General features: G+C 43.3%; 1 protein-coding gene across 1 annotated transcript; it reads right to left on the bottom strand.

Annotated features, from left to right (window-relative positions):
• Window position 1: 1 nt before the first annotated feature.
• On the bottom strand, window positions 2–13718 carry GPN1 (GPN-loop GTPase 1). Its single transcript, XM_071547716.1, has 15 exons — window positions 13586–13718; window positions 13419–13512; window positions 12053–12092; window positions 10788–10854; window positions 10017–10054; window positions 9420–9498; window positions 9225–9319; window positions 7746–7791; window positions 5569–5715; window positions 3383–3465; window positions 2842–2881; window positions 2055–2145; window positions 1550–1654; window positions 827–936; window positions 2–699 (listed from the first exon to the last, which is right to left on the bottom strand). The coding sequence occupies exons 1-14, from the start codon at window positions 13673–13675 to the stop codon at window positions 845–847; spliced, it is 1107 nt and encodes a 368-aa protein (XP_071403817.1). The 5' UTR covers window positions 13676–13718; the 3' UTR covers window positions 2–699; window positions 827–844.
• Window positions 13719–13843: the final 125 nt, after the last annotated feature.

The following is a 13843-nucleotide window of genomic DNA, read 5'->3' as shown; positions in this document are numbered from 1 at the left end:
CTTATGATGCCAACTGGCTCTTTTTTGGGTGGTTTTCTTCCACAGCTCCTTTCTCCCAGGTAAAACTGGGATAGTAGTTCTCCAAGTGTAGTGGTGAGGGGTCAGTAATCGTGACTGTGTCCTCTTTCCTTGGCAGCAGCCATTGGAGAAGATAGAAGAGGCATCATGTGGGACAGCAAGGCCAGAGCTCGTGAGCAGAGGAGTGGGCCTTAGGCTGGAGAGGGGCAGGAGAAAGGAAATGTCAGCAAAAGGATCTCCCTGGTGTCATCAGGTAACCTGCAGGGTTGTAACGTAATTAAGACGCATTTGCTGTGCATCCATAGGGTTGGGCTGCAAGCACAGGGAAAAAGTCTCACCTTAGAATGGTGAAATGAATTCTCCTTCTATTAACCATCACACATTTGTTAGTACATAAAATATATTTAATGAAAGCCCAAACATCAAACAGTAGATCAATAAAGTTGTGCCCTGGCTGCAGCAGATGCCTGCTTGCACTTGCTGAACAGAAGGTGCCTCTGGGGACCAGTGAGTTTTCTGGATGCTAATGCTGTCAGAGCTCAAAATCTGAGCTCTCAACAGACAGATCTGAAGAATTTGCAGGAAAAGAAACTGCTGTCTGGTTCCTTCAGCCTCAGGAAGCCACAGTGACAGAGGGCCAAACATGGCTACAAGACTTTCAACTCATCTGACCAACAGTTACTGCAGAAAGAAAATTAAAAATCTATCAGAGGAAGCTGTTCACAGACAAAAGCCTTCGCGCATGTTTCCATGCAAGTTTCTTTATGATGTTTTTTCAGTTTTAATTCCTTTACAAATGATTCCAAACCTTCTTTTTCTGAAGGTCTCATTCATTCAGGTTGCTTCTCCTCTGGCATTTCATCCGCATTTCCTGCATAAAGTTTCTGAAGGCTGGTTCTTCATGACTCTCCTCAGTCACTGGGGGAAGAAACGACAGTTCAGCACTATTGCAGCACTTGTTCTATGTGTGCTACTGAAAAAAAAGCTAGACCCAGGATAGCCAGAGCAACATAGAAAGTCTGTTAGATCTTCCACTACATTACAGGGCAAAGGAAATAAGAGAATCCTAAACATCAGTGGAACAGGGAAAGAATGAAGATTAAGTCTGTGAGCTGTATAAGAGAAAAATCACACTGTAAGAACTTAAAAGATTGCTCCAAGGCCACAGTCACAGGAAGAGGAAAGAGAGCCAGGGGCAGAAACTGTAAGGCCAAAAAGATGATGAAATATCTGGGCATCAGTCAGGTTCAGAGGTCACAGCATGCCCCAAACCTAACAAGTTCTCTGGTTTATGTGTGTTTTACACCTATTAATGACTTGAATAGAAAATTTACAATTGAACTTTCACAAAGATTAGAGAGTGATATCCCTGGACTGAGCCTTGCAGCTGAGCTTCTGCAGCAATTCTGACATATGTGGGATGACTGAACGTTTGCTTGTTTTCTAGGCTCTCCTTACAGTCCATCCAGCTAATGAAATACAAAGGGGATTTCTTGACTAGACAGGCAGCTTTTAGACCTCATTCCCTTACCTTCATGATCAATGTCATCAGTATCACTCTCCCTCTCTTCTTCATCGAGAGTTCCTCGTGTTAGTATTAGCTCAGAGGGACCCATTGCAGAAGCATGGTCAGGTCCTTGAAGGGAACAGAGAGGGCTGTACCAAACCAGCTTGTTAAAGGTAAGGGAGCTGTGCACTGACAACTTCTATCTGCATATAAACACAGCAATTAACACCTGCTCTAAAAGGGACAGAAAGCTGCTTGTGGATCCCAAAGACACAGGACAGGCTCCACCAGCACATACTCACCTCACATAAGCAATAGTGCAACCAACAGCAGAGCTTTCTCACATTCTAATCTGATTGTTTCACCTTTTCTGGGTGACCTACCCCACAGGAACTAAAGCCCCAGCCCTCTAACATGGAGCTGCTTTTACACTTCTGTTGTGAGGACAAAGAAGTACTATATGACTTCTCAAGGCAGGCAAACTCTTCAGAAAACTTCTGCAGAAAACTTTATCTTCCTGCTGAGGTACCTGCCAGTGTGCTGCCCTGCACACACACGCTGCCCATGTCCTTCCACAAGTGTTCCAGCTTCTCCCTCTTTTGTTTATTTTGAGCTTCCTCCTGCAGATGAAGAGTTACATGTGAATTCTGAGACAATTTAAAACATCAGGAGAAGAGAAACCTTACCCAAAGCCTGTGCCCCAGCTAGAGAGCAGAAGTCACTAAGCAGGTCTTACATTACAACTGAAGTTACACAGAACTTCTGATGAAGCATGGAAAGCAATCTCCAGTATGGTGGAATTCTAGGACATTTTCAGCAGCATCAGGAAGCCAAACTCTGTGCAGCTGTGCCTGCAGAGAACTGCCCTTTGGACAGCCAGGACTCAAGGTAAGCAGAGCTACTGATTTTGGCACTGCAATTCTCTCTTTGTTACTGTCTCTGTCTACTGTCTTCACTGGTGCAGGAAGATAGAGACAGTTTCAACAAATCACTTTGGAAATTTATTTTTAAGAACTCTCAATGCATCTGAATAGAAGAAACAATCATACTTCCCAATCATTTTCTCAAAATTAGCTCAAATATTAGCACTAAAAAAGTGAACAACATCTGTTTCACAAAACATCTTTATTTTTGCAAAGATACGCTCCACCACACCTACAAAAAAAAGGCAAATGGTGGATTCCTTCAAGACAGAAGTTTTCCCACAATGAGTATGACTAGTAAATGAAATGTTAGACCTTCTCTACATAAAGGTAATTGTGTGCATACAAGTGACCCCAAGATACACTGTTCACACAACAGCTAAAAACACTCACCAGTGTTTTTCTCAGGCGCTCATATTCTGGACGATACTCCCTGGGAAGGTAAATAAAGAGAGAGCATTCAACCTGAACAACTCATGGTTTGTATTACATAAGGATCATCCTGGAGGCTTCTTTCTACCACCAAAAAAGTCTTCTCTAGGCCTTCATGTTTGAGAGACATTTCAGAAAGACTAACAGTACCCTTTTCCCCATATTTGGATTCTGAAACCAATGGATGCAAAATAAATTGACATATTTCATTAAAACAGCAACAATTCAAACTTTGGTATGAAATCAGAAGAAAAAAAGTACTTCACAGATTTGCTGGAACAGATAGCTTTGACTTTTTCATGGAACAGCACAAAAATTCATCTCTGAATAGGTCAGTTTTACTGCTGCTTTTTATGCTGATGCTTGCATTTAAGTTTACCAGAAATGCTAAACTACCTTGGCTATGGAAAGTGTACAGTTCTTCAAATCAACAGAGTGGACTCATGAATCAGTACCTTCAGGAAGTGTTCAGTGGGTCAGGGACCAAAAGTTATCCCCTTACCTCTCATATTCATCTACAGCTTTAGAAAGCTGGATAAAAAATTCATCCAGTCCTGTGCCAAGCACTGCAGAAACACCAACCACCTGTAAAAGAAACAACACACCAGAACTGAAGAGTAATTGAACCTGTTTTTTAACAAGAAAAGAAACCAAACAACCCTTCTCCCAACAGAAACAAACCAGGTACACACAACCCCCCCCCCAACAACGACAAATAACTACTAATCTAACACTAACAATATGCATTTGACCAGCACAGTGGCCTAAGAGTGTGCAGCAATACTTCTGCTTCTGTCCATCCTGCTTTCAAACTCTTTCTCCACTTGCTGTTCATGTTTGTTACTTCTGTTTTTTGGTTGTTGGTGGTTTCCTATTTAGTGAGTTGTTGGGGTATTTTGGGGGGGGTGTTTCTTTGGGGAAGGGGGTTTGTTTGGTATTTTTTAACACTATAAGGCATTTTAAAAGAAAGGCCAAGTCTTTCTGCTGTTTACTTTTTTGTTGTTAATCCAAATTCTCATTCTGAATCTAGGATTATGGTTAGTAAGTACAAGTGCACTAGAATTAAAGAGCCAAGTAGACAAAAAAACCTGATCTTTTGGCTCTGAAATTGTCTAATACTTTTTATTTAGCTAAGCCAAGTTTTAAAAGGTCCTCAGAACAGCAAAAGGTGGAGAATTTAATCAGTTAGTATGACAATACATTCAAAACACCCACCTGCTTTCCAAACTGAACTTATCCATCATTACTCTCTTGGCCATTTGTTCTCCTTGTATTAAATCAATTATCTAAAAATATCTTTCATTAAGACTATTACCATCTGAATCACACACCCTCTAATGAAAATTCTCCCTCTTTTTCACAAGCAAGACAGTCCCAACTACTCACTTTCAAATGGAAGACCTTTTCCAACACAGCCTTCAAGTTGCTCATTAATACAGTACAGATGCAGACAGCTCTCCAAAGGATTTTAAGCATTAAGTGCAGGCACTCTGCTGATATGTACATGTATTTATACTTTCCCTCCACTTAAGTACAAGCTGCCTTTTACTCTGTGATCCTCTTCATATGACCTACTCTCCAGTCCAGTGCTCTAATAGCTCTGACATGCAGACAAGTATGACCTACTCAGCAGATAAGGAACAGGAAGTACGTTAGTTCTGTATATGGCACCACTACAATTCCTGTTGAAATTCTGTTCCACATAGGACACTTAACAATACTTTATTGTGGCTATATTATCATCATCTGTATGAACGGATTCACTTATTTTCATTGTCTTTCTTGTAATATCCATACAGCCAAGAAAGCTTGCTTTGTCTTTAGTAAAACCTGATGACAATAATCAGCTGAAACCTTCAGCACAGACCATGGGATCATTCACAGCCACCCATGTACAGTGTTTTCAGAGAAACAATTCCTTTGTCCTCTCAAAACCTAGTTGAGTGGAAAAAAAACTTTTCTTGCACAAGCAAGTATAAAGGGGTGGGGTTTTTTTGTTTGTTCGTTTTTGAGATTCTTTCCCTTCTTCCTATGTAGTAAATTGCCCAACTGTACTTGACACTTTCAGGACAAGGAAAATTACCTCAGATGAGAAACTGAGGTACAGTCTCTTACCAGCCTATCTTAGCTTTCTTCTGATGATTAATCACAATTCAATATTAAATCATTCAGGCTGCCACTCAGTGTGACAAGATACTATTGTATGTTCAAATCAGCAAATCCTCAACCAGCTCATCAACAGATCCCTGTTCAAAAAGGCAATGAAAAGCCCCTTTACAGAAGGACAGAATGGTTGGGGTTGGACAATACCTTTGGAGATCATCTAGTCCAATCTCTCCTGCTGAAAAAGCAAGATGAACTAGAACTGGTTGCTCACAACTTTGCCTCACCAAAAGTCTTTTAAGCATCTCCAAGGATGGAGACTCCACAATTTCTCTGGACCATCTTTTGCAGTGCACAATCAGTAAAATTAAATTTTTTTCCCTCTTTTGTTTAAACATAGTTTCTTATATTTCACTTTGTGTCTATGGCCTCTTGTCCTTTTCCTGTGCACCACTGAACAGAGCCTGGCTCTTGCCTTCCTTACAGCCTCTTAACAGGCATTTATACACACTGAAAGTGTTCTCCTTGAACTTTCTCTTCTCCAGGCTTTTATGAGATGTAATTAAAAAACAGGAGGGCTCTTACCTTCAGTGAACTGTAAAACTCATCCAACACTAAACTCATAGAACGAGTCAAGTTACTGACATAGGAGGTCTCTTGATTCAGGGCATCCTGAAAAGTCTCAAAGTCCTGCATCCATTCCACTGCAAAACTGTGGTCAATTATGTCAGTCTGGAAGGAGAAGGGAAAATATTCAGAAGTAACAATCCTAGCCTTAGGCTGTTAAGTGGACAAATGAAAAAAATCCATGTTAAATTTATTTTCAAAATGTTGATCTTTTAAAAATATTCAGCCCTGGTCTGAAGTTTCGCAAGTTCACTTTTTATCAAATCAATTACATCAATACAGGAAGAGAAGACAAACAACCACTACTGCAGATTTAGAAAGGCAACAACTGTTCAAGGAAACAATTGCAAGTCTAAAGCCTATGGTTTCACTGGAAAGGGGCATCCCAAAATTACACACTGTACCGAGAGGTTTAAGATGTAAAGAGCAGATCACATGATTGAGACCAGACAAGAACAGCCCTCACTGAAGACCCCATGCTTTGCTGATTGTTTGGGGGCTGGGGCAGCGAGGCCACATCCAGGCTGGGTAACAGCCCATGGGACCTTTGTAGAAGTGAGCTGTGTTCTGACCCGAAGAAGTTACAATCTAAACTCAGTACAAGACAATTGACACAAACAGGTGAGGTGGTTCCACAATTCTACATGGATTCATATGCAGGCTATTAAAGAGTTTCATAAACATCTTACCATATGCATATCCATTCTTGGCACAATATGAGGTACCTAAAACTGATATATTTCAGTTCCCTCACCCCTGGGAAGGAGGAAGATACAGTATTGCCTGGAATTACTCAAGAGATTTGAGACAGAACTGAATCCACCAAGGGTCAAATCCCGACTACCTAGAGTTACCTTGATTAAATTGTGTAAATAAAATTAAATCACCTCTACAAATGACTCTTTTTTCCCTCCTGTAAATATTAAAACTCCTTAAATCTGTGGGTTTGTCACTGCACATACATCAGTGCCCTGGGATTCTTCCATTCTTATCAAGGCTCAGTTGAAAAAAAAGTAATTAAATTTTATTAAGAATTCTTCCAATGCTATTTGCTTTACTTTTTAGAAAAGGCTAAACATGAGATCAAAATGAAGTTTAAAGTTATGAATCCTAGGCCTCAGACCTACTTTTCCTTACATACACTGATAAAATCACACTTCTTTTAGTCTTTCAAAAAGTATTTTTTCCTAAGAGAGAATTATTTTCCTACCACGTGCCTTTTTCTACAGAAAAACAGCTTATTCTGAAATTACTATTTAGAGTTATAAAGAAAACAGCCTACGAAACTTGCACAGTAAGCAAGCAGACACCAAATACATGCATGGTTTGGTCACTGGGCAGATGGGTGGGGATGGAGCACAGCAGACACTAACCCTGCTTGGATGGTGTCAGGGAAAATGTCCCAGGCAAGGCATGGCCCACAGGATGTGTGTGCACACAAAGCTTGCTGAGTTGGGGATACAACACAAAGGATGCCTGTGGGGAGCAGTACTGACACCAGCAATCTAATGGGATCCTTTCAATACCTGAAATTATTCTGTTTAAAGACACAGCTGTTAAGGTCAAAAGCATTCCATTAAGGCTACAAGTACCTTACACGACAGTGGCTCTGTATCCTTAGACTAGTAAGCAGCTGCATTCTAGCAAATACTGGACCAAACACATTTTTTCAGTTTTGCCTGCTGCAATAGGTGGGACTCCTTCCTTCCTCAAAACAGGCAGGAATTACAGCATTCCCACTGTGAGTCATTAGCCTGCTGCTGAGTAGAAATAATTAATAATGAAGATAAATATTCTGAGGAAACAGGGCGTGTAAGAGCAGATTCTGTAATGACCTTACCCTTATTTTACAGAGTTACATTTCCCTATAATCCAGGTTTAAGGTGAAAATAAATTTTAAATTGTTAGTACCCTTTCTGACTTGAATGTTTGGGTGCAACTGGCCATCCCTGATTATTTTTGTGCATTTGGATACCAGACTAAAGACCCCTTTTATATTTGGTTGTCAGCCTGCAGCTCCCTCCCAGTCTCTTTTCTAGAAAAAATTATTATTGTGGTAAGACAAAGACACCACAGCAAAGAAGGTAAACAGAACAATGTCCCATGAGGACAGAGAAACCAGAGCTTTAACTTACTTTGTTCATGACTACAATGAAAGGTAGCTTTGTCTTGTACAGGATACTGGGGGGGAGACACAAAATAAAAGTTTAAAATTTATTTAAAACTTACTAGAATAGAAAGCAAGTTAAGCATAAGGCAGACAAGACTTGTGCAAAACTGAATACATTTGACTTCACAAGATAATTATTTTCATTTGCACCAATTAGAATTAATTTTCATTCAGGTCCTGCTTACAATCATTGAACAAAATACAGTCCTCCAAGATGTAGGGTATTAAATCTCCTACACACTCAGCTGAGTTTGGTTACCATCTTCTATGACACTAAGATCCCAGTTTTTAACTCTCTGTGCACTTAGCATTCAACTTAAACCTCAGGTTCTGAGAGACTGTTTGTGAACTTAGCAATGAATTCAAATAACCCAGAGCATCTATAAAGCAAAACGACCTTGACACATGAACTCGCACTTTCATTTAACTGTTTATAGTTCTCATCTTTTGCTCAAACTAATGTCAGAAAATGCAGCATGTAATAAGACACATTTTGTACACTCCTATCACAGTGTTAGAGCTCTCCCTTGATATAAGGATTGAGAGGTTTTGTGAAAACCTTTTACAAACACTTACTAAGGATTATGACTGCTCTAGCCACGTTCATCATCCCATAGCTATTTAGTCTCTGGTTTGACATGAAAGAAAACAGATAAATTCAGGTATGAAGAGAAAGACAATAAATCCAGAACTCCATGCTATGCTGAACTCCAACCAAATCTTGAAGAATCACTTAAAGTTATCAATAAAATTTAAAAATAGAATAAAATACTATGTGTTTACCAGAAGAAGCTTAAACTAGCCTATCTTGAGACATTTTAGATAACTGGTTTTATAAGCAATAGGCAATGTGTTAGATCTAACATAGCCAGCCTTTAACACACTAAGGTCTCATGGATTATTTAATGCTTTAAGTGGAAGTTTTGACCCAGTTACCTCCAGATATCCATTGGCACCTAAATTATTCTGCTTATCCAATGGGAAAACCACTAAGAGAATAAACAAATCAGCAGATTAAGTGGACATGAGGCATCCAAGTGCACTCACAAGCACAAAACCAACCATGCCCTGGGCAGCATCAAAAGCAGTGTGGGCAGCAGGGCAAGGAAGATGATTCTCCCACTGTACTCTGCTCTCATGTTATCCCATCTGGAGCACTGCAAGCACCTCTGGGAACCACAGTAGAAGAAAGACATGGACCTGTCAGAGTGGGCCCAGATGTCACAAAAACCATCAGAGAACTAGACATCACTGGAAGTCTTGAAGGCCAGGTTGGATGGGACGTGGAGCAACCTGGTCTAATGGAAGAGAACGTGCCCACAGAAGAGAGCGTGGCCTTTAAAGGTCAGTTTCAAACCAAATCATTCTATGACTCCCCTCTAAAATAACTATCAGAGATACACAGCAATCAAAGCAGATGGTCTGCACTTTCAGCTTTTCTTACCTGCAGGCATACAGCATGTTGGACATAAAAGTGATAGGGTTAGTACTGCGAGAGGTGTCCATGACATAGACAACAACTGAAGGAAAAGAGGAGGCCTGGGAACACAAAGTAAAAGACAGTTTAATTAGGAGTACACTGCTCAACAGCCACATCATTCACACAGCTTCACTGTCCAGTCATGCAAAAAAAACTTACCAAGGCCTCAGTTATGATGGTTCCTGATGCTGACCATGTGAATACCTCAATTTGCCCTGGTGTGTCAATAAGGACATACCTGGTAAGAAGGCACCCCAAACAACGACAAGGGAAAATTAGTTAAGCACAAGGTCCTGTTCTGACTAGATTACCACCAGCATACAATGGTAAATGACATGACTATTCTGTTATAGATGAGAAAACAGTGACAAGATTTGTGGGCATGCCTGAAAATTTCCTGTGTGAATTTTGTAACTAAGAAGCATGTACTATCTTGAGTTGAAGACATCAATTTGACAGACATTTAGTATGGCAAACTCTTCAGAAGAAGAATTAATTGCTGCTTATTTGAGCAGTGTGTGAGAGAAAATGACAGTCTAATGGAGGACAAGAAAAGCAGAACTCTAATCAGCAGCCTTTTCTTCGATGTATCCAAAGAAAATCTAGTTTATCTGTCCTAATTCTATGCCCTTTTCCACATGAAATTTATACTGAGGCTGAAAAAACAACTAGAAAACACGGAGAGAAGCTTTTTAAAATTTCACATGATTTTCCCCCACTAATCTCAGAAAAGCAGAACTCAGTAGATGTACTCACTTGGATGCATTTTGTCTTTTTTCAATAAACTTCATCACCTGATTGAAAAAGCAGGAGTATACTTTGTATTTATGCTCACAACAGAAAACTTTTGTTTTCATTTTATAGTAGAAACTCCAGTAACTTGCACGGCTGCAGATATGAACCAAAATATTAAAGTCTTTAAGTTTTTCAGAGTGTGAGAATGCCCTGCTAAGGAAGGGTGAAAAAGGCTCAGACCTTGCATATGTCAAAGACAACCTTGATTTTGTCTGTGTTCCAGTGCCTGGCTAAAGAAATGGTAGGACAACTGCATAATTGCTCCTTGTCTTTTCACTAGGAGATTGTCCTGGTATGTGACATAAGTGCCCACCCCAGAGCTGATCCTGTGTTATGATTTAGAGGGGCTGCCAATTACCAAATAACCTCAGGAAAACTTCACCTGTGTCCAGAAGTGAGCTTCCCTACTTCAAAACCAGAGCATTCATCTGAAAGATTCTTTAGTGACAATGGTGCAACAACAGTCCTGTACGCAGACAAAAAAGTGCTCTGTACATGTGGCTTCTAAATTTTACTTTAAAAAAAGCTGAAAAACTGAAATCTGTCAAATAAAAGCCAATGCACTCTGACTGCATTGTTAGACAGAGTTCTGTATGGAGAATAACTCCCCAGAAATATTAGAAGGCTGATCAAACACAGTGCCCTCTGAGACTGCACACAGACAAAACCCCAGAATCATTACAGGCACCCAGCACAGCATCATAGGAACAGCACATAGAAACAACCTTGTACCTGGTCAAATCTTGTAGCAAAGAGATTGAGAGAGGTCACTATTCCACCATTTGGGCCCAGCCCATATCTGACACTTCATTTAGGAAAGCAGATGGTTATGCAGACCCCAGAAATCTTCTTCATCAACTCTGACAACAGCTGTCCATGTGCAATGCACACTGGATACCTTGAAGCAAGAGACAATACCCCTAATGCACAGTTAAATCTTCTAAGTGGTGTAGCAGCACAGCAAACACAAAGTGTCTCTCTTATCCAAACACGTGTGAAGAAAGAAAAAGGGGCTACATTGCTTCCTCTTAAGATTTTTGGTTTAACTGCACAAGAACCAGCACTGCCTCACCTGTACACACTGTGTTCTCACTCACTGTTCTCAATATCCAGACACCCTCCTTAGGCCTTATTTATTGAGACACCAAAACTCCAGTAATGGCTGACAGATACAATGAAACAAATAATGCACTTACATATCGGTTTGAAATGCATATTTAGGATGTTTTGCTGGTAACCCCAAATCAACCAACAGCCAAAATAAAGAATCCTATTCCCTACCACTTTTATCCTTGTCTAAAACATAAAATTTAAGAGTCACACTTGTCTCCATCTTTGCAAGCTGTTATTTAGGAGGCCAAGGACCTCCACAGCCCTCTGGAAGTGCAGCCACTTTAGTGTAATGTTACTGCACTACAGTCATCGACCCTCTGTGAATAAGAGCAAACATTCCAATGTCTCTGAGATCCTGAGAGACAATTATGGTCAAAGAATGTGGAAATAGTTTTCTCCATCTACTACAGGTGAATAACAATGTCCATATTTGTCTGTAATATATGAAATTAGACTAGCCAAAACATGGGGAAAAGGCTGCTGGCTTCCACTAAAATAGGTGATAAAAGTTCTTTGAAAGAACAACAGAAGAAAAAAGAAAAAAATGTATGTGAGCAGAGTCCCTATTATTTGTAAAAACCTACTGTTAGGCAGAATAACTTTGAGCACAGGAGAAAATGACCTAAGGAGTATTAAATCTTGTCACATGCAAGAAATACATAGTCAAAACATTCTGACCTTCATCCAACACTCTGCATTACTGTGACCCCCTGACCTCCTGGGATGGTCCTGTCCAGGGCCCAGAGTCAGACTCCATGATGCTTGTGGGTCCCTTCCAAACTCAGCATATTCCATGATTTCGTGACCCATTGCAGTGTGCATGTGATAGACTTATTTTCACAAAACTTGAGATTTCAAATATTATTTAGGCAAGAAAAGGATACTGTTTCATGACTTCTTTGTACTTCACAGTGTCCCTGATATCTAGTGGAGAAAGACATATAAGCAGTTTTCCAACTCTCGACTGGTCACCATCAGCTAACAAAACACATCTATCTACCCACATTACTAGAGATCCAGCATGGGAACAGACACTCCAATTATTCCTCTGACATCAGGGAAACAACTTGTGTACCCACACAGCCTTTTTTACCCTCTGAAGGGGCAGGCTGACATACTTCAAAAAGTGCAAGAGACAGGACCGTGACAAAACTAGGGATTGGTATGCCCTTTGGAATAGTGAAACATAAGGTCTGCTGTATTACTATGATACTTTCTCTACAATTTGTGGGTTTAAAACTGCTTTAAAGCTGTTATTTGGTACCATACATGGCTACCACTGTTGTGGATGTAGTGAACCAGATCAAATCTGCTAATACTGGCATCACTGACAGAGAAAGAACCTCCAGAACCTAAACACATCAAATCACAGCAGATGCTGAAAAAAAACATTAAAATGTGATGTGAGAACACATTTAATTCTAAAAAGTCCCATGTTAAAGGCTGTTAGAATAAAGGCGTTACAATTAAACCAAACAAAAACCAACCAAACAAAATCCACCACCATTTAAAATTCCTTCTTGCGCTAGAGCTTGGAATCTGTTAGGGCAACCCATCCGAACCCCTCCCGTGCCCACCCCCGCTCCCCGGGACAGGGACCGGTTCTGCCGCTATCGATAGCACTTGCTCACTCCCGAGGGCTCGGCGCACACACCGCCCCTCCGGCCGAGCCCCTCCGGCCGAGCCCCTCCGGCCGAGCCCCTCCGGCCGGGCCCCCCACGCACACACCGCCCCTCCGGCCGAGCCCCTCCGGCCGGGCCCCCCACGGACACACCGCCCCTCCGCCAGGCCCCTCCGCCGAGCCCCCCACGGACACACCGCCCCTCCGGCCGAGCCCCTCCGGCCGAGCCCCCCACGCACACACCGCCCCTCCGGCCGGGCCCCCCACGGACACACCGCCCCTCCGGCCGGGCCCCTCCGCCGAGCCCCCCGTGCATACACCGCCCCTCCGGCCGAGCCCCCCGCGCACACACCGCCCCTCCGCCAGGCCCCTCCGGCCGAGCCCCCCACAGACACACCGCCCCTCCGGCCGAGCCCCTCCGGCCGGGCCCCTCCGCCGAGCCCCTCGCGCACACACCGCCCCTCCGGCCGAGCCCCCCGCGCACACACCGCCCCTCCGGCCGGGCCCCCCGCGCACACACCGCCCCTCCGGCCGGGCCCCCCGCGCACACACCGCCCCTCCGGCCGGGCCCCTCCGCCGGGTCCCCCCTCTGCCCGCCCCCCCCGCCGGTCCCCGCCGGCGCCGCTCACCGATGTTGGCGGGGAAGGGCAGGTCGCGCACGGCGGGGTCCAGGTTGATCACGTACGGAGGGCACCGCTGCCCGTGCAGGTGGGCGGCCAGGCGCTGCGGGAACACGGGCAGGTGTCATGCCCCGCTGGGCCGCCGGCAGGTCCCCGCAGCCCCCCTCACCCCTCACCTGCACGAAGGTGGTTTTCCCGGAGCCAGCCATACCCAGGACCAACACACACACGGAAGTGCCCGCCGGGGCCGCCGCCGCCGCTGCCATATTCCCAGCTCTCGCTTGTCCTTCCGGGGCGCGGGGCGGCCGTGGCTCCGGCGTGACGCCGCCGGAACCGGCTGTGGCTCCGCCGCCCCTCGGCACGCACCGCGACCCCCGCGCGGCCTCTGGCGCTGTACGGACCGGCGGGGCCCGGGGCGAGGCCCGGCGGGGGCA

This window comes from Pithys albifrons, chromosome 2 (genome assembly GCF_047495875.1).
Source record: "Pithys albifrons albifrons isolate INPA30051 chromosome 2, PitAlb_v1, whole genome shotgun sequence".
NCBI lineage: Eukaryota > Metazoa > Chordata > Aves > Passeriformes > Thamnophilidae > Pithys > Pithys albifrons.
The sequence above is the reverse complement of the archived record's forward strand: the minus strand, read 5'-3'. Positions and strand labels throughout refer to the sequence as shown.

Excerpts from the sequence above, each read along its gene's own strand:
- GPN1 (XM_071547716.1), bottom strand. The coding sequence starts at position 13,675 with ATGGCAGCGGCGGCGGCGGCCCCGGCGGGCACTTCCGTGTGTGTGTTG. Across the intron at positions 13,513-13,585 it reads GGAAAACCACCTTCGTGCAG|CGCCTGGCCGCCCACCTGCA; the intron begins GTGAGGGGTGAG and ends GTGTTCCCGCAG. Across the intron at positions 1,655-2,054 it reads GCAGGGCAGCACACTGGCAG|GACCTGACCATGCTTCTGCA; the intron begins GTACCTCAGCAG and ends GTTCCCTTCAAG.